A 20,577-nucleotide genomic window follows, 5' to 3' on the forward strand; every position below is an offset into this window, starting at 1 on the left:
CGTGCAGCAACGTCTATGGGCCCTAACAATATCCCAGATGTAGTACGGAAGACTTGTGCTCCATGACTAGTTGCACCCCAAGCCAAGTTGTTCCAGTACAAATGTAACACTGCCATCTACCCAACAATGTGGAAAACTGCCAGATATGTCCTGTCCACAAAAAGGGCAAATCCAATTGAGCTAATTACAGTTCCAACAATCTACGCTCTATCATCACCAAAATGAAGAAACATGCCGACAACAGTGCTATCCAATGGAACTTACTCAACATTAACCTGCTTATCGATGCTCAGTTTGGGCTCCACCAGGGCCACTTGGTACCTGACCTCATTACAGTCTTGATCCAAGCGTGTACCAAAGAGCTGAATTCAAGAGGTGTGGCGAGAGGAACTACCCTTGACACCAAGGCAGCATTTGACCAGGTGAGGCATCAAGAACATATGAACATATGAATTAGGAGCGGGAGTAGGCCATTCGGCCCCTCGAGCCTGCTCCGCCTTTCAATGAGATCATGGCTGATCTGATTGTAACCTCAGCCCCACATTCCTGCCTACCCCCGCTAACCCTTGTTAATGAAGAATCTATCTAGTTCTGCCTTAAAAATATTCAAAGACTCTGCTTCCACTGCCTTTTGAGGAAGAGACTCACTACCCTCAGAAAAAATTCTCACCTGTCTTAAATGAGCAACCCGTTATTTTTGAACCGTGATACCTAGTTCTAGATTCTCCCACAAGAGGAAACATCCTCTCCACATCCACCCTGTCAAGACCCCTCAGGATCTTAAAGGTTTCAATCAAGTTGTCTTTTATTCTTCTAAATTCCAGTGGATACAAGTCTAATCTGTCCAATCTTTCCTCATAAGACAACCCGCCCATTTCTGGTATTAGTCTAAAGCTTCTCTGAACTGCTTCTAACGCATTTACATCTTTTCTCAAATAAGGAGACCAGTACTATACACGATACTCAGATGTGGTTTCACTAGTGCCCTATACAACTGAAGCACAACCTCCCTACTTTTCTAATCAATTCCCCTCACAATAAATGATAACATTCTATTAGCTTTCCTAATTACTTGCTGTACCTGCATACTAACCTTTCGTGATTCATGCACCAGGACACCCAGATCTCTCGGAATCTCAGAGCTCTGCAATCTTTCACCATTTAGATAATAAGCTTCATTTTTATTGTTCCTGCCAAAATGGACAAGTTCACATTTGCCCACATTATAATCCATTTGCCAGATCTTTGCCCATTTACTTAACCAATGTCCCCTTGTAATGTGCTCTTCACAATTTACTTTCCTATCTATCTTTGTGCCATCAGCAAATTTAGCAACCATTCCTTCGGTCCTTTCATCGAGTCATTTATATAAATTGTAAAAAGTTGAGGCCCCAGCACTAATCCCTGTGGCACACCACTCGTCACATCCTGCCAATCAGAAAAAGACCCATTTATGCCAACTCTGCTTCCTGTTAGCTAGTCAATCTTCTATCCATGCCAATATGTTACTTCCTACATTGTGAGCTTTTATTTTCCACAATAACCTTTGATGTGGCACTTTATCAAATGTCATCTGGAAATCTAGGTACAGTACATCCACCAGTTCCCCTTTATCTACAGTACATGTGACTCCTTCAAAGAACTCCAATAAATTGATTAAACATGATTTCCCTTTCACAAAAACATGTTGACTCTGCCTGATTGCCTTGAATTTTTCTAAGTGCCCTGCTATAACATATTTAATAATAGTTTCTAACATTTTCCCTATGACAGATGGTAGGCCAACTGGCCTGTAGTTTCCTGGAGCCCTAGCAAAATTGAGGTCAATGGGAATCAGGGGGCAAACTCTTCACTGGCTGGAGTCACACCTAGCACAAAAGAAGAGAACTGAGGTTGTTAGAGGCCAATCATCTCAGCCCCTAGCACATCACTGCAGAAGTTCCTCAGGGGATTGTTCTAGGCCCAACCATCTTCAGCTGCTTTATCAATGACCATCATAAGGTCAGAAGTGGGAACATTCCCTGATGACGGTCGTGTTCAGTACTATTCATGACTCTTCAGATGCTGAAGCAGTCTATGTCTACATTCAGCAAGATCTGGGCAATATGCAGGCTTGGGCTGATAAGTTGCAAGTCACATCCACACCGTACAAGTGCCAAGCAATGACCATTTCCAACAAGACAGAATCCAACAATCTCCCCTTGACATTTAACGGCATTACTGTTACTGAATTCCCCACTATCAACATCTTGGGGGTTACCACTAACCAGAAACTGAACTGGACTGGCCATATAAATGCTGTGGCTACAAGGGCAGGTCAGAGGCTAGCAATCGTGCCACAAGTAACTCACCTCCTGACTACCCAAAGCCTGTCCACCATCTACAAGGCATTAGGAGTGTGATGGAATACTCTCCACCCGCCTGGATGAGTGTGGGTGAAACAATCGAGAAACTCGAAATCAGGACAAGCAGCCCACTTGATCAACACCCATCTGCTACCTTAAATGTTCACCCTCTCCACAACAGGCTCACAGGGGCAGCAGTCAATGTGCCAGACAGTAAATGTCCTGCAGCCACTCAACAAGTCTCCATCAACACCTTCCAAGCCTGTGACCTCTAACAGTAGAAGTACAAGGGCAACAGACATATTGGCAGCCCATCCACAAACATTCACTCCCTCCACCACCCACGCACAGTGGCAGCAGTGTGTACCATCTACGAAATGTACTGCAGGAACTCACCAAGGCTCCTAAGGCAGCACCTTCCAAACCCACGATCACTACCATCTAGAAGGACAAGGGCAGCAGACACATAGGAAGACCACCACCTGGAAGTTCCCCTCCATGCCACTCGCCATCTTGGACTTGGAAATATATCGTAGTTCCTTCACTGTCGCTGGGTGAAAATCCTGGAACTCTCTCCCTAACAGCATTATGGGTGTACCCACACCACATGGATTGTAGCGGTTCGAGAAGGTAGCTCTCCACTACCTTCTCAAGGGCAATTAGGGATGGGCAATAAATGCTGGCCTAGACAGTGACGTTCACATCCCATGAATGAATAAAAAACAAATGGGAGCACCACCAACTGCATGTGCTCCTCTAAGCCACACAACATCCTGACTTGGAACTATATCACCATTCCTTCATTGTTGCTATGTCAAAAACCTGGAACTCCTAATGCTTTTAAGCATTATGGGTATATCATATCTACACCATGGACTACTGCAGTTCAAGGCGGCAGCTCACATCACCTTTGAAAGTCAATTAGGGATGGGCAACAAATACTGGCCTTGTCAATGACGCTCACATTCTAAGAAACAATTGAAAAAAAAATGCTAACTTTCTGTTCCTTGTACGGGTATACCAAAATCTCTCTGAACATTAACACGTGGAAGTTTAAAATTTTTATAATATATTCTGCTCATCTATTTTTTACTACCAAAATGAAAAACTTTACACTTCTCCATGCTGTACTCCATCTGCCATCTTGTTGCCCACTCACTTAACCTGTCTCCATCTCTTTGTAGGCTCTTTGCGTCCTCCTCACAGTTACATTCCTAGCTCGCTTTGGATCATCAGCAAACTCGGATACATTACTCTCGGTCTCTTTGTAAATATCAGAGTCTCCAGCACTGATTTTTGCAGTACTCCACTACTTACAGCCTGCTAACTTGAAAATGCCCTGTTTATAGAACAAAACAACAAAGAAAAGTACAGCACAGGAACAGGCCCTTCGGCCCTCCAAGCAAATGATTTACGTATACTACAAACAGCAAAGGTCCCAGCACTGATCCCTGCGGAACATCATTAGTCACAGCTCTCCATTCAGAAAAGCATTCTTCCACTGCTACCCTCTGTCTTCTATGACCAAGCCAATTCTGTATCCATCTTGCCAGCTCACCTCTGATCCCGTGCGACTTCACCTTCTGTACCTGTCTGCCGTGAGGGACCTTGTCAAAGGCCTTACTGAAATCCATGTAGATAACATCCACTGCCCTTCCATTGTCGATCATCTTTGTTACTTCCTCGAAAAACTCGATCAAGTTAGTGAGACACAACCTCCCCTTCACAAAACCATGCTGCCTCTCACTAATACGTCCATTTGCTTCCAAATGGTAGTAAATCCTGTCATGAAGAATCTTCTCCAATAATTTCCCTACCACTGACGTAAGGCTCACTGGTCTGTAATTTCCTGGATTATCCCTGCTACCCTTCTTAAATAATGGAACAACATTGGCCATTCTCCAGTCCTCTGGGACCTCACCCGTAGCCAGTGAGGATACAAAGATTTCTGTCAAGGCCCCAGCAATCTCCTCCCTTGCCTCCCTCAGTACTCTGGCGTAGATCCCATCTGGCCCTGGGGACTTATCCACCTTAATATTCTTCAAGACACCCAACACCTCTTCTTTTTTGATCTCAACATGATCCAGGCTCTCTACACACTCTTCCCTAGACAAATCGACCGCTAAGTCCTTCTCGTTGGTGAATACTGATGAGAAGTACTCATTTAGTATCTCTCCCATTTCTTCTGGCTCTGCACACAGATTCCCACCTCTGTCCCTGAGTGGGCCTACCCTTTCCTTGGCTACCCTCTTGCTTTTTACATATGTATAAAAGGCCTTGGGATTTTCCTTAATCCTGGTTGCCAATGACTTTTCGTGACCCCTTTTAGCCCTGCTGACTCCTTGCTTAAGTTCCTTCCTACTTTCTTTATTCTCCACCGGTTTCATCTGTTCCCAGCCTTGTAGCCCTTACGAATGCTTCCCTTTTCTTTTTGACTAATCTCACAATATCCTTCGTTATCCAAGGTTCCTGAAACTTGCCATACTTATCCTTCATCCTAGCATGAACATGCCGGTCCTGAATTCTTATCAACTGACGTTTGAAAGCCCCCACGTCAGTTGTTGATTTGCCCTCAAACATCCGCCTCCAGTCTAGATTCCTCAGTTCCTGCCTAATATTATTATAATTAGCCTTCCCCCAATTAAGCACCTTAACCCGAGGACTCCTGTTATCCTTATCCACCAGTACCTTGAAACTTACTGAATTATTGCCACTTTTCCCGAAATGCTCCCCTACTGAAACTTCGACCAGCTGGCCGGGTTCATTCCCTAATACCAGGTCCAGTATTGCCCCTTCCCTAGTTGGACTATCTACGTTTTGTCACAGGAAGCCCTCCTGGATGAACATTACAAATTCTGCACCATCCAAACCCCTAGCACTAAGTGATTCCCAGTCAATATAGGGAAAGTTAAAATCACCCACCACAACAACCCTATTGCTTTTACATCTTTCCAAAATCTGCCTACATAACTGTTCCTCAATCTCCTGCCGGCAATTGGGAGGCCTATAGTAAACCCCCAACATTGTGACTGTACCCTTCCTATTCCAGAGCTCTACCCATATTGCCTCACTGCATGAGCCCTCCGAGGTGTCCTCCTGTCGTACAGCTGTGATATTCTCCTTAACCAGCAGTGCAACTCCCCCACCTCTTCTACATCCCTCTCTATCCTGCCTGAAACATCTAAATCCTGGAACGTTTATCTGCCAATCCTGTCCATCCTTCAACCAAGTCTCTGTAATAGCAATAACATCATAGTCCCAAGTACTAATCCAAGCTCTAAGCTCATCTGCCTTGCCTGTTATACTTCTCGCATTGAAACAAATGCATTTCAGACCCCCAGTCCCACTGTGTTCAGTAATTTTTCCCTGCCTGCCCTTCCTCTTAGTCCTACTGGCCATATTCACTAGTTCCCAGTCATTTATTTCACCTGCTAACCTATTGCTCTGGTTCCCACACCCCCCTGCCATACTAGTTTAAACTCTCCCGAGTGACACTAGCAAACCTCGCAGCCAGGGTGTTGGTGCCCCTCCAGTTTAGATGCAACCCGTCCTTCTTGTACAGGTCCCACCTGCCCCGGAAGAGATCCCAATGATCCAGATATCGGAAACCCTCCCTCCTACACCATCTGTTCAGTCACGTGTTTAGCTGCATTATCTTCCTATTTCTAGCCTCACTGGCACGTGGCACAGGGAGTAATCCTGAGATTACAACCCTAGAGGTCCTGTTTTTTAACTTTCTGCCTAACTCCCTGAACTCCCGCTGCAGGACCTCATCACTCTTCCTGCCTATGTCGTTAGTACCAATGTATACCACAACCTCTGGCTGTTCTCCCTCCCCCGTACCCGATCAGAGACATCATGGACCCTGGCACCAGGGAGGCAAAATACCATCCTGGTGTCTCTTTCACGACCACAGAAATGCCTATCTGAGCCCCTGACTATAGAGTCCCCTATGACAATTGCTCTTCTGTGCTTTGACCCCCCTTGCTGAACAACAGAGCCAGCCATGGTGCCACTGCTTTGGCTTCTGCTGCTGTTTTCCCCTGATAGGCCATCCCCCCAACAGTATCCAAAACGGTATACCTGTTAGAGAGGGGGACAGCCACAGGGGATTTCTGCACTGACTGCCTGCCCCTTCTGGCGGTCACCCATCAGTCTGTCTGTACCTTGGGTGTGACCACGTCTGCAAAACTCCTGTCTATGGTGCTTTCCGCTACCTGAATGCTCCTAAGTGCATCCAGCTGTTGCTCCAACTGATCCATGCGGTCTGTGAGGAGCTGCAATTGGGTACACTTCCTGTAGTTGTCCGGGACATCCCACATCCCACAGGTGAAGCACTTCACCCCAGCAACTGCCATTTCTAGAACTATTTAATAAATTAATTTAAATCTAATAACTGCTTATTGACTCCTTATTAACTATACGTTCCCTAGGGCTAGATTTCTACTATAAATGCTAAATTCTAAGAACAATAATCCCCTGCTTCTGGTCTAGATACCCTCTACTTATTAATTAAGTGATTAATTTATTTGGTTTAATTAGTTTAACAATGTTTTAGTTTCAAATTCAGCCTACCAGCCAATCAGGTCACAGATTTACCGTAACGCCACTTTTAATTTTTTTTTAAGACCCGAGGTCCGCCCTCCGACTCTGCTCCCTGGAACTAGGCCGCGAATCCCCGAGGTAAGGTTTTTATACTCATTGCTCTGGAACTCTGCCCTCCGACTCTGCTCCCTGGAACTAGCCCGCGAATCCCCCAGGGAAGGTTTTTATACTCACCGCTCTGGAACTCCGCCCTCCGACTCTGCTCCCCGGAACTAGAAACTCTGCTTCTAGTCCGTTAACCAATCCTTCATGCATGCTACTTATCCCCAACTCCAATGACCCCTTAAACTTGGGTGTTAAATATTCAGACAGCACCTTAAATTGAATGCCTTTTGGAAATCCAAGTATCTACTGTTACATCCTCAAAAAACTTTTAATGGGATGGCAGCTCTTGGGGGCGGGCCACTGTCCTTAATAGGATAGCAGACCCAGTAGCAGCCACTTAATTGGCTATCACACATAAAACAGTCCTGGGTCCCACAGCCTGTAGAAACAAAGTCACTCCCTGCTGCCTCAGCAAAACCCCAGCCATCGTCTGCAGCTGATATCACTTAAGTGTAATATACAGCTGAAGTGAAGATGGCCAAGGACAGATCTTTGGGAAACTTCAGAGAAAATGGCAGGAGGCTGGGTGGGGGTGGGATGAGAAGCCGCTATTGGAGATGCTCTGGCTATGACTAAATAGTAGGGGTGGAACCAAGCAAGGGATAATGCAACGAGTTGGACAGTGGAGGAAAGGCATTGGACGCTGCAATGAGGTTAAGAACAATGAGGAAGGTTGATGCACCACAGTTGTAGTCACTAAAGATGTTATCTATGACTTTGATTAGGTTTATCTTCCAATCCTGAGTCAGCATCAAGCTACCTTGTCTGCCAGTCAGTATTGGAAAATCTGGGAATGTTGCCTGCATTTTCCCTGTACCTATTGCTTGAACACAAGTTATCTCACCAATGGCCTGGATATAGATTAATTTTGCTACTGGATCTACCTTCAGTTCAAATTATGGCAAACTTGTTTCTCCTGCACTTTCAATGCACCCACTTATTTTCATTAAATACATTTTCAGAGACTTCCCTTCTCCTGCAGAGTCTCACTCAAATGGGAGTATAATTCAGCATGCTAACTTCTGTGCCCAATTCTTTGATCTGTGCTCTGGAAACTGAGTCTCAAAAATTCTAGCCTCACATCTTAGGCCTATATTTGTCACACTTTTTGGATTGTTGGATTTTTGGGGAACGTCTCAAATTTTCCTGAAGCTGTTCGTTAGCTTTTACTAGCTTCCTGATTTGGTATGCATGAACTTATTAGCATCTGTCTCATAGCCCTGATTTTAATCTAAACCACCTGGAGGGGACAGGATAATTGGGTTAGATATATGTTTTATACCTCATCTGATTTTATATTCCACTGACTTTAATGGAGCAGAAAATCTGACGGGGTCTAATTAGGTGTCCAACCTAATCTGCCTCATTTCCGCCAGGTTCATTAGGTTATGTTCGAAGCTACAGAATTAAACTGGGCAGAGAAAGTACAAAGAAGTGTGATGGTTGTTAAGGAGGGCAACAAAAGTGTTATCTGATCTTCATTTGCGTTATAAAAAAGTCAGGAAGGTGGTCATGGAACAAATATAAATTAGCAAACACTTGGGACTGAGAACCTAAGTGTGACAAATGTTGAAATTCAAACATTAATATTAGATCAAAATGCTGTAGGGTGCAGAAATGGCAGTCTCAAATACAGCACACTTAATGAGAAAGTGCTGATCAGAAGCGGAAGCTCTCGAAAAGGAGAACTGAGAGTTATGTTGAGCATTCCGAGTGGCTACTTTCAGGCCACTATTTATCCGTAATTGCATTTTTGTGCAGATTATTAAGATCATTGGAGAAGAAAATAAAATACGTGACAAAGAAAAAACAAATGCTTAATTCTACCAAGAATATGGTATAACATCTTATTCACAAAGGCTTACGTTCTCACCCTCAAACAATGTAGCAAGCTGATGAACCTGACAAAGGATGCCCTCCTTACTGTTCAGTTAAGTGCAATTTAAGCAACAGCTGATGAACAAAATTTTAATTTTGTGAAATCTGATGACCAGATAACGAGTGAAGAATTTTCTGGGATCCGTAAATGCAGAGGTCCTTCATTACCTATATTAGGGATCCATTTCTCACACATTATTTTGCAACAAAATGGCAAACACCCAGATAGATTTTCAACTCAGTATAAGCCTAGCATTACCAACTATTTGCCCATTATAGAAATCAGTGATAATCAAGCAGTTTCCATAAATGGAGCTGATCTGCAGTGCCAGTTTTATGCCTGCACAACAATTTGAAGATTGAACCCACCAATTCACTAACAATTGCCTGAATAAGATTACAAAGTACGGTTGTCCTACCGGAGAAGGTCCTTTCAAATTGGCAGGTGTTTTAAAGTCACCTTGCAAGACCTGTGTAAAATATGAACAAAAATCATGTTAGCACCTGAACTAAACTCAATGATGGTCAAGCGTGATAGCAGTCTCTATTTTTTTTAGCTCTTGCATGATTCAGATTGGATAGGGACATACAGAGCCAGACAGATTGCGACGCAGGTACCGACAATGACTCCTTCCACTTAACTTCATTTTATTTTTATTTTAGTTTCGAGGGACTAACACCTGTTTGATGCATCCAGTACCAAGTTGGTTTACTCTATCAATAGAGACTATGCCATGTCCCCTTTTGTGATGTGGCTTATCTGGAGCCAAAGGGAAAAAAAAACAAATCGTCTTCATATCGTTGAAGTCATTCACCCATCCATTTCTGAGCCATAAACATTTGACAATATTGGAATCCTATTGAGAACGAAAAGAGAAGCCTCGCAATCAATCCAGCATTATTCCCAGTGCACCAACACAGAGAGGATGCCAATCCTGGGTCGGGCGTGGCATTGATTGCAAGAGGGGTTAAATTTGGGGGCGGGATGAGCAGGTGTGCTTGTACTCAGCTAAGTTATTTCCCTTCTTTGTTGCAGGCCATTCCCAGGGCTGGTTTCCCTTTGTGCAGCTCACATTGGCACTGGCTGTCTCAGAACAAATTAATCTTGGAGAGAGCACCTCAAAAGGATGTTAGGCTGTTTGCACGTGGGACCTAATGCCTATTTCAGGTATTGGTGAAGGATGCCTCTTATTTTTTCTGACCCAATATGCAGTGCACCACCAGTGTGAAATGGGTCATTGTTTTCTGTCCACCAAATTGGTGCTTTAGTAGTCCAAGTAGTGCCCATGAAACAGAATTTATGATCTGTTTTGGAGAGAGGGGGTATGTTACTTCTAGAGGAGAAAGGGGGAAACAATCAAACACTCTTAAACCTTACCCAGTAATCCCTGCTGGAAAGTGCATCAGTGGATGATGCGGATGACATGATTGAGTTTGACTCTGATGTCCTTCCAGTCTCCAAATCTCACAGATGAACAACAACTATTTGTGCACTGGAATGGTACCTTTTGCAGCATTCAGCAACTTCAAGAGAGAAGTTGTAAAACAGAGACAACTATCCACCTCGAGGCAGGGGAAAGTTCAAATTGGAGGGATAAATCACCACAGACCATTCTCACATATTTCTTTCTAACTGAATGAACAGCAGCAATTAGAGACTTAGAAGCAGTTTCCCTGCAGAAAAATATGAAAAAGCTACAAATAAATATTTTGAATAAAACATTTCTCACATACCCTTTTGGTGTTATTAATTACTAGTGCATCAGGATTTCCATAATTTGGCGGATTTGCATTGGGGTCATATCCTAGTTTTGCCAACATAGGTGCTATCCATGCCATATCCTCGACCACACTATTTGGAATGTGTCCCACCCATTTGGCCAAAGCCTCAAGATTAACTGGCTTGATAACCTGGTCAGTGGATCGCTCTATTCTGCAGGAGGAAGAAAAAAGTAGACAGCTTTTAAAGTATCAAGTTTATGACTGGATTAGATATTACTACCAACCTCTGGTTAGTAACCTAAATCAGGCAGAGCTTGGAAAAAGATGGGAGTTCAAGGGGATACTCCAAGCTTGACTTTAGTTTTCCTATGTTGCTCAAAAATCCCCTGTAAAAAAAGATCGCTGATGGCAGCAGCTGTTTTACAGAATACCAAGATGCCCTCATTAATCCTATTTGTTCTCAAGTATCAGAGTGATTAGGATCATTTTTCCCACACTTTATTGGCCAATATTTTGCTATCCACACATTGCAAGTTGTAAACTACAAATCAATTACATCCACTCTTCACTTCGAAGACCAAAATGAGAAGAAGTGAGAGTGCAATTAAATACAACCATTACAGTCGAGTCCAGTATTTTTCAATGTAAAATTTTGGCAATGTCTAATATCATCACCCTGTAAATACTAATTGGCTAATGAAAGCCAATTACTTGGTCTGAAAAGGGGGAAGAAATAGAAATACGATTAGGACACCCATGAAACAAAGCAATTTTCAGAGCAAGATTGCCTTTTATGGATTGCCAACCCCAGCTGATTAGCTCTCTGCCTCCATCTCAGAGATCAGTGGCCAATATTAAAAATTCCTGTCATTATGTGGACATGCCAACTAACACTTTTGTTATGACCCAGCAGTTGTTAAAGCTGAGTTATTAAAAAAATCCCAGAGGAAAACTTTAAACTGTCATAACCTATATTTTTTACTTTTGTACGTTTGAGATGCAGTTCTAAATTCAGGAATCAGACCATCAGTTCTTGAGAGGTTTTATATTAAACTGAATTATACATTTTATAAATTTACACAAGTTAAATATATACACGTGGCTACAAATTACTACTATCATGACTTTTAACAAATTCCCAAGCTAATTTCCATTAAGGCAGCAGCACCCATAGACTTAACCAGACACCAGGCAAAGCATTTTCACCTTACGAATTCAAACTGGAGACAGTTGTAGGCTTACAGCTGCTTTGATCTTACATTGCCTCTGCCCTGCACACACGAAAACTGCTATTGGTTATATCCAGCTCATCTCATTGAATGTAAATTCTCATTGTATCACTAGCCTCTTTGAACTCCACCTCTTCTAACAATAAAACCCCTTTTATAGCACCAATTTTATTAGTAATATAAACATATTGGTTGGTCTCTGCTAGCTAGGTGCCAGATTTCACCCCACTTCTTGAACGCTCTATTCAACAAAATGCAAACTCTACCTCTCTTACATTTCAAAACTAGTACACATCAAACCACCCAGACTAGCTGACTTTAATCCAATTAAGACACACCCACAGACTAAAACTCTATTTTAAAAGAAACATATTTTCCAATAATATATACATTAGTAGCTTCATGACACACTTGTTAAATGGTCTACTTCAACAGGTTAGTTTGAGAAACAAATAAGGGTAGATATTAAACTTGTAATTCAGGTGGATCAGCTGCCTGGTGCACAAACTTCCCAGTTTTCATTTCCATTAATTTTAATAGAAATTCAAATCAGTTGTTTTCTACAATGAGCAGCCAATCAGCAATGCCAGTTTGACAATGAGATGGCAAGTTAAACATCTATCCCATAATGTGCATTGCAATGCCACACAGAATCTATGTCCTCTTTTAAGGTGCTTCTTAAAACCTACCATTTTTACCAAGGTTTTGGTCATCCATCTTAACTCACATCAAGTTCCATTCACCCATCATGCATGCTCTCAGTCCAGCAACACAATTTTAAAATCTGCACCCTTCTTTCCAATGGCCTTGCCCCTCCCAATCCCTGTAATCATCTAGTCCTACAGCCCGCCACATCTCCTCATTCGTCCAATTCTGGCCGCTTGTGCATGTCAATGTTCCCTGTAAACTATGAGGATGGGAGGCCAGACAGCAATCCAGAACTTAGTATATGGCTTAGTATATAAGAAGCACTCTCTTTAAGATGTGCATTTGCATGACAATCTTTAAAGAGACTGCGCTGTGCAACAAATGGACCATGTACGCAGAGGGAAACATTGGCAGTCATGCCTTCAGCTGCCTTGGGCCAAAGCTGTTGAATTCAGTCCCCAAAACACACTTTCCCCTTCTCTCCTCCTTTAGATGCTCCTTAAACTAGCCTCTTTGACCAAGCTTATGGCCAACTGTGCTAATATCTCCTTAAGTGGCTTGGCGTTCAAATTGTGTTTGATAATTGTTCCTATGAAGCACATTGTGATGTTTTACTACAAGATCACAGAATTTAAAAGTTGAAAATAGCTAATTTCTCAACACCATTTTCCTAGACTTTGATAAAGGTATACCAACAATAAAAGCAGTCATTCAGACTAAAAATTTAGAGATTCAATTCTGTCCCGAGTATCTGCCCAATGTTGGACAGGCAGTGGAGATGCTATGATTGGCCTAAGAACCCCTGGGCTGGGAGAAATTTGGCAAAGTTGCCAACTGCTATGTAGTAACCTCCTGCCAGCAAGTGATGTCAGTGAACATTAAGTGAACACAGGTGCAGCAGTGATGTCAAACTAGCTTCCTAGCACTACTACTACCGCAAATGAATGGCAGCAAGACCATATCCCTGTAGCAATTAATGTCTTTAGGAAAGGAAGAGAGAAGGAAAAGGAAAAAAAAGCACAAACATACTTTGAAAGCGAGACTCCTCCTGATTTTCCTATTAGTTCTTCATGATGCAGAACAGCATCATTCCATGGAATACCCAGAAATGTCATGATCTTCTCCATTGTTTTTTTGGGGTGCAATACTAGCTGCTCATAATAAACGGAGAGGCACCTGGAGGGTCCTACCTCCACACACTGTCCATACATAATTTCAATAGCCTTGTTCCATTTGATTATACAATCTCTATAGCTGTTAAGATCAAATCCAGCAATTGTTACTTTTCTTGTAATCATTGAATGCACTGATGCCCGGCCATCTCGAATCATCAGAATAAATTTAGACTGCGAAAAGAGTTTGGACAGATAATTTAAAGACTTTAAGGTGAAAGGGTCCTTATTGCACAAGTATTTTGCAGGTTCACCATGTTTTGCAATTACTTCTAATATAAACGCTTGCAATGCCGAATCTAGGACATGGTCCGTCACTCCTGCCTCATTTAAGCGCATCTTTTCACGTTCTGATTTAGACCACACCTGACGCATGGCCAGCACACGTGGAATGATCCGAGTTTCTTCACCACATCGGATTTCTGGATGTGCATCCATCATTGCCCGCATTAATGTTGTCCCACTTCGGGGCACTCCACCAATGAAGATTAGAGGCATATTTTTACTGTAGCGGTATTCAATGTTTTTTGAGTTATACATGACCAATTCCTCCCTTTCTGGTTTCATCATACTGTGCGTTCGTCTGCCATGGAACCAGCCCCCATTCTGATTCAGTACTTGCTGACATTCCCACATGTGCTGACCCATGTGAAAGACCATCATTGTAGCAAAGGCACAGCAAATGAGCAGAACAATTCTTCTCATGCTGATGCGCATATTGGGTAGTTTAGCTTCTGTACAGATATGTACTGCTTTTCAGCTTCGATGTCCACTTTTGCTCATTTCATTAAGGTTTTCATTACAGCTCTGAAACAAGAAAGAAGAATATATGAGAGAACATTTAGCACTAACTCAATCTTTTGCAACTTAGCAATGCCAACAATCATCTTTAATGTTGCTGAAAAGAAAGACATGTTGCTAAAGTTTTGCGTGAACAAATACAAGGATGCCAAATTTCAAACCATCACTGTAACATGGCTTATTTACATTTGCTGGAAGTGACATATATTCATACGCAAAGACTCATTCTCTGCAAACAAAAGGAATACATTCAAACCTTGTGTCCTTTTGAATTACCCAGGAGCTTGGAGATCCTATAGCTCCCTTTTGCTTTCTCCATGGCAATGCCTCAGCCAATCAATCAACTTGCCAACTAATCAGCACCCTTTTCTCCTCCAGTATAAATTGTTTTGACATTCTTGCATTCGTCCTGATGAGTGCAAGATGAAAAGCTTTGGCAACATGTCTCTCTTTTCAACAGTATTCAAGTTCTATACTACCAAATGACAATCATCTTTCTTCAGTTCTAAATTGTCAAAATTGTTGCTTTCTCCCATGCTGCCTTTTCTTTTGCAGTGTCTGTGAAATCAAAACAATTCCAACGTCTTAAAAATTAAGGGGTACTAAAGGCTAAAAACGGCTGCTTGGTGATATGAACAAGTATGTAACACAATTTGTTTGTAATTTTAATGGAGCCCAGATTTGTTCCATTTACTAACTACAGATAAAAGAGAATTATCTGTACAGAAGGAGGCACGTGAAGAGGCAATTAGGCCTGTTAAGTCCATGCTGTGGAGCAATCCAGTCAGTCCCATTCCCCAATCTCTATCCTCATGGCCCTTCAAACTAATGTCCCTCACAAGCCCATTTGATTTTCTTTAGAAACTATTGATCATCTCCGGTTCCATCACCCTTGTAGGCAGTGATTTCCAGGTCAGCACCACTACATTAAAAAAAAGTTCTTCCCCACATCAACCCCCCCAAAACCTCTCCCCCAAAACCTTAAATCTGTGTCTCCTTGCCATTGTACCATCAGCTTATGGGAACAGTTTCTCTTTGTCTACTTTATCTAAACGTGTCATAATCCTGTACACCTCCATCAAATCTTCCATCCACCTCCTTTGCTCCCAAGGAGAACGACCCCAGATTCTCCAATCTAATCTTGCAGTTAAAATCCCTTAGCTCTGGAACCATTCTGGTATATCTTTTCTGTACCCTCTCAAGGACTTTCATATCTTTCCTGAAATATGGTGACCAGAACTAGATGCAATACTCCAGTTGTGGCCTAACCAGATCTTTATAAAGATTCAGTGATAAGAACATTTTAAAAGTTTACCTGCTAACAGCAAGTCATTTCTACATTGCACTGGCAGAAACATGCTGATACAGGTAGCTGCGACTTGCAATTGTGGACCTGCAATGGGGCCAAGGAAAAAGCAGTTCTCATTTTTTTATGTTCCTCGTGCCATTCACAGGACATTTTACCCGCTGGCTGCAATGGCGGCTTCTTATTGTATTGTCCCAAGCCCGCCGCATTAATTATGCATTCCCAGGTACCACGCCGTTTCCATGGTGGGCGGGCACTCATTCACCTACCAAGCCATCGCCCTCACCGCTTCATCACGCTGGGCACCATGCTTTAAGTGCAGCTGCGTGCATACCTCTGTGCTTCCAGCCCAGGACTGCTGCATGAAAGACATGGTTCCGAAAGGATAGAAGACTGCAGTCACCCGGGTTCAATGACTCATCCCTCGAGTGCCTTTTGGATGCAGTGGAGGCCCACCATGATGTCTTCTACCACCCGCTCTGGCCTCAGGATGGGGAACATTGTCACTAATCTGGCTTGGGAGGCGGTGGCAGTGGTGGTCAGTGCCAATGCCCCCAAAAGAGGACAGCCACCCAGTGCTGCAACAGGATGAATGCTCGCTTCCATTCTGCCAAGGTAAGTCACTCTTCTCAATTCACACACTCACAAACCCATCACACATCCATAGGGACCTTGCTCACTGCCAGTTCAAGGGACATCACCATTCACTCTCTCACACGCACCTTCACTGTCCACATCCCATCCATGAGACCACTCACCACCCACACATGCACAGCATACTTATCATCAGGCCTGGCAGGCATCCTGCTTACACTCTCTCCATCTCTATTCATGCAGGACAAGCTGGCACAGAAGAGGGAGAGGTCACAGACTGGGGAGGAAAGCCTGAAATCAAAGTTCTCACAGACTTTGAAAACAGAGCCATTCAGCTGGCCAGTGAGGATCTGGACCGTTCCTGTGCTGACGGTGAGGTCGGCGGTTCTCTACCAAGTAAGGATGCAGCAGTGCAACATCCATCAGGCAACCATGCTGAATGATGTGTTCTGTTTCACAGGCCACTGCCATACACTAATTATCTCTCCTCACTTTCACAGAATCACAGTGCGGAAGAGGCCCTTCGGCCCATCGACACGTGAGAAACACCTGACCCACCTACCTAATCCCATTTACCAGCACTTGGTGGCCCATAGCCTTGAATGTTATGACGTGCCAAGTGCTCATCCAGGTACTTTTTAAAGGATGTGAGGCAACCCGCCTCCACCACCCTCCCAGGCAGTGCATTCCAGAACGTCACCACCCTCTAGGTAAAAAAGTTTTTCCTCACATCCCCCCTAAACCTCCTGCCCCTCACCTTGAACTTATGCCCCCTTGTGACTGACCCTTCAACTAAAGGGAACAGCTGCTCCCCATCCACCCTGTCCATGCCCCTCATAATCTTGCACACCTCGATCAGGTCACCCCTCAGTCTTCTCTGCACCAACGAAAACAACCCAAGTCTATCCAACCTCTCTTCATAACTTAAATGTTTCATCCCAGGCAACATCCTGGTGAATTTCCTCTGCACCCCCTCCAGTGCAATCACATCCTTCCTATAATGTGGCGACCAGAACTGCACACAGTGCTCCAGCTGTGGCCTCACCAAGGTTCTATACAACTCCAACATGACCTCCCTACTTTTGTAATCTATGCCTCGATTGATAAAAGCATATGCCTTTTTCACCAACCCACTAACATGCCCCTCTGCCTTCTGAGATCTATGGACACACATGCCAAGGTTCCCTTTGTTCCTCAGAACTTCCTAGTGCCATGCCGTTCATTGAATACTTCCTTGTCAAATTACTTCTTCCAAAATGTATCACTTCACACTTTTCAGGGTTAAATTCCATCTGCCATTTATCTGCCCATTTGACCATCATTTCGCAGGAACATCTGGGAAACTGCTAAGACAGCCTATGACCGAGGGCCTCCAATCAAGACCTGAGGGAAGCTCAGTAGAGGAGCCCACTGAAAACTTTCCGAAGGCCCATCACAGCATTCACCCACACCCTCCACCAGCGCAGAGACTCACACTTCGGTGGGACCTAGCTTTACAGTAGCCTCAGGATCACAATCTGGTGAGCACATCACACTTTCTGATCCATAGCAGGCAGTGGCAGGGACTGCCCTGGTGTCCAGCATTCCAAGGGCTGCTGGAGAGCAGAAATCTGCTGAGTCCGAGTCAGATGATGAGCCTCTGGACTCGGTCATGTCACAGTCACCTGGAGCTGCAAAGGCAAGCTTGGGAACATCAGGAAGGGATGTCTGCTGCACGCCCCAGATTGCAAGGCAATCCACCTTCAGTCTGAGGTGATAGCACCAGCATGCCAACGCAATGAGATGAACACTGGTAGGATTGCGGCTGCCATGTAGACCTTGGTCCAGGGCATCGCTACTGCACTATTGCACAGGTTGAACTTCACCGCCGACACCATAGTTGGCCTCCAACAGTGTGTATGTGAGAGGGATGCGGGGCAGCCCGATCTCACTCCAGCTATCCCTTCTCCTCAGGGAGTTGGCCAGGGGCCCTTGGGCACCCATTGGGAGGAGGATCAGCAGGTGTCCCCCCCAGGGCCATCCATCCAGGTGCCCATCCGAATCCCCTCTTCCTGTGACCACAGCAGCTACAGCTCTGGGGGCCGAGGTTGATGCCACTGCCACACAGCAAGACCCCAAAAGCAGGCCAGGGCCCTCCAGGTCTCAACTCTCCAGAGGACGCCTGCCAAGGTCATCACAGACTGGCCGTAGCAGTCAGCAGGCTGCCCCCACCTCTGCTGTGTTGGGAGAGCGCCAAGATGTAGCGGTAGGGTTAGGAAGGTTAAGATGATGTAGTTGCACAGCCTGGGCACGGGTATTAATCACTTGTACATAATGCTCACTATTGTAAATAAACTCCCTGCCTAGAGTTCCTTGTTCTCACGAGCAGTGTTCTTGTCACTCAGATGTGAAACCTTTCTGCACAAGATAAAGGCAGGTGTCTCAGTCCAGGGCCTCTTCCCTGTGCTTTGTGCAGCCTTCAGACCAAAGTGATGGACATGTTAATGTCTGCACCTCAACAGTGCTCGTCATTGCTGCCAGGATATAGTGGGCAGCCGTCACAGAGTTCTGCCATTCTCTGTGTGCTCTCAGCGCCTTTAAGGTCAAGTTGGCTCCCATCTCTTCAGCATCTGTAACTAGTGATGCTGTGCCCCTGAAGGGGTCAGGTGCTAAAGGCGGACAAAGGCGGACAAAAGTCAGATACTTTTAAAAGTTTCATGACTGCGTCTCTATGATATGACGCTGATCACAGGGCGCAAGCGAGCTGTTCTCAGCCAGACAGGAATCAGACATTCTCAGAGGTTATGCGAAGATTTATGCAATGTCCTCACTGCAGGTTGTCATCATCCTCATGTAATCGAGCGACTATTAGGGCCTCCACTGCATCTCCGTGACAGGAGCATTATCACAGAGGGTATGTGCATTGCCATAAGCCAGAATGGAGTTTAACATTCATAGATACATTGTGACGATTTATGGTGTCTCCTCACTGCATGTTGTTATCATCCTTCACAAATCTAGCAGCTATGTGGTCCTCCCAAGTATGACTGCCTCGTCTGGCCAGTGCGAGGGCCTAATCATTGTCATTGTCGCCTTCAAGAATCTCCTCACGGTCGGCATCTTCCTCATCAAAGGAGACCTTCAGCTCCTCCATCTCCTCCTCAACCAACTCCTCTCCCTATTACAAAATGGGGCTGCAAAGGGTGCAGCAGGTAATGACAATGCATGACACCCTCTGTGGACTATGTTGCAGGTCTCCACCAGACTGGTCCAGCTACCGGAACCTCATTTTCAGCATCTCGATGGTTTGTTCCACCAAAGTGCGAGATGCAGCATGAGCCTCGATCTACCTTCACTCTGCCGCAGTCTGAGGTATCATCAGCCACATCCTCTACAGGTAGCCCTTGTCTCTTCGGAGCCAAACCTGCAGCCCCCGTGGATCCTGGAAGACATCAGGGATCTGTGATAGATTGAGAATGCAGGAGTCGTGGACACTCCCTGGAAACCGTGCGCAGGAAGCCTTTGCGGTTAGCATAGTTGGCCCCTTTTTGTGTCGGAGATCTGAGCGCCACATGACTGCAGTCGATCGCACTCTGAACCTGTGGGAAACCAGAGATCTGGGTAAATTCAATCGCTCTTGCATCTTGGCTCTCTTGGTCCCAGGTGAAATACACAAAGTTGTGTGCCCCTGTGAAAATAGCATCCATGACCACATAGATGAATTTGTGGCTAGAGGCTTGTGACATCCCACAGAGGTCACCTGTGGAGCCACGGGCGCAAAAATTGAGCGCTGCGGTTACTTTCACGGGTAGTGGATGCCCCCCACCATGTCCCTCTGGTGCCAAATGCTGCAGTAGCTGGCAGATGTAACCAACCAGTTCCCTGGACATGCACAATCTTCAGTGACACTGGTTGTCGGTCACCTGCAGGAATGAAGGACAGCTTCTATAGACCCTGGGTCCAGCTAGGCACTGACCAATTGCGGTTCACTGTGGCTCTTCAGCAGCATGTGCAGGAGCCCTAAACGCCCCTTCTTCCTGAGGGTGCTGCTCCTCCCTCTGAACAGCCAGGCGTCTCTGTCGCTCTCTTCTCTGTCGTCTCCGCTCTCTGTATGCCATGAGGCGTACAGCTAATTCACAAGGCTCTATGCTCCTATGTACTCCTCCTGAAGGATGAGAGAGAGAGATGCGTGG

General features: G+C 44.7%; 1 protein-coding gene across 2 annotated transcripts in view; it reads right to left on the bottom strand.

The window, feature by feature from the left end:
- The window catches only part of LOC144687784 (protein-tyrosine sulfotransferase 2-like), a 113,675-nt gene that overhangs the window by 12,296 nt on the left and 80,802 nt on the right, over positions 1-20,577 (bottom strand). For both annotated transcript variants that reach the window (XM_078554288.1, XM_078554287.1), the window contains exons 4-6: positions 13,562-14,511; positions 10,668-10,866; positions 9,353-9,403 (exon numbers count right to left, since the gene is read on the bottom strand). In XM_078554288.1, coding sequence (XP_078410414.1) covers positions 9,353-9,403; positions 10,668-10,866; positions 13,562-14,421 — 1,110 coding nt within the window. In that variant the 5' untranslated portion in view covers positions 14,422-14,511. The remainder of the gene's footprint in view (positions 1-9,352; positions 9,404-10,667; positions 10,867-13,561; positions 14,512-20,577) is intronic.

The sequence above is a fragment of the Cetorhinus maximus genome, chromosome 12, assembly GCF_964194155.1.
Source record: "Cetorhinus maximus chromosome 12, sCetMax3.hap1.1, whole genome shotgun sequence".
NCBI lineage: Eukaryota > Metazoa > Chordata > Chondrichthyes > Lamniformes > Cetorhinidae > Cetorhinus > Cetorhinus maximus.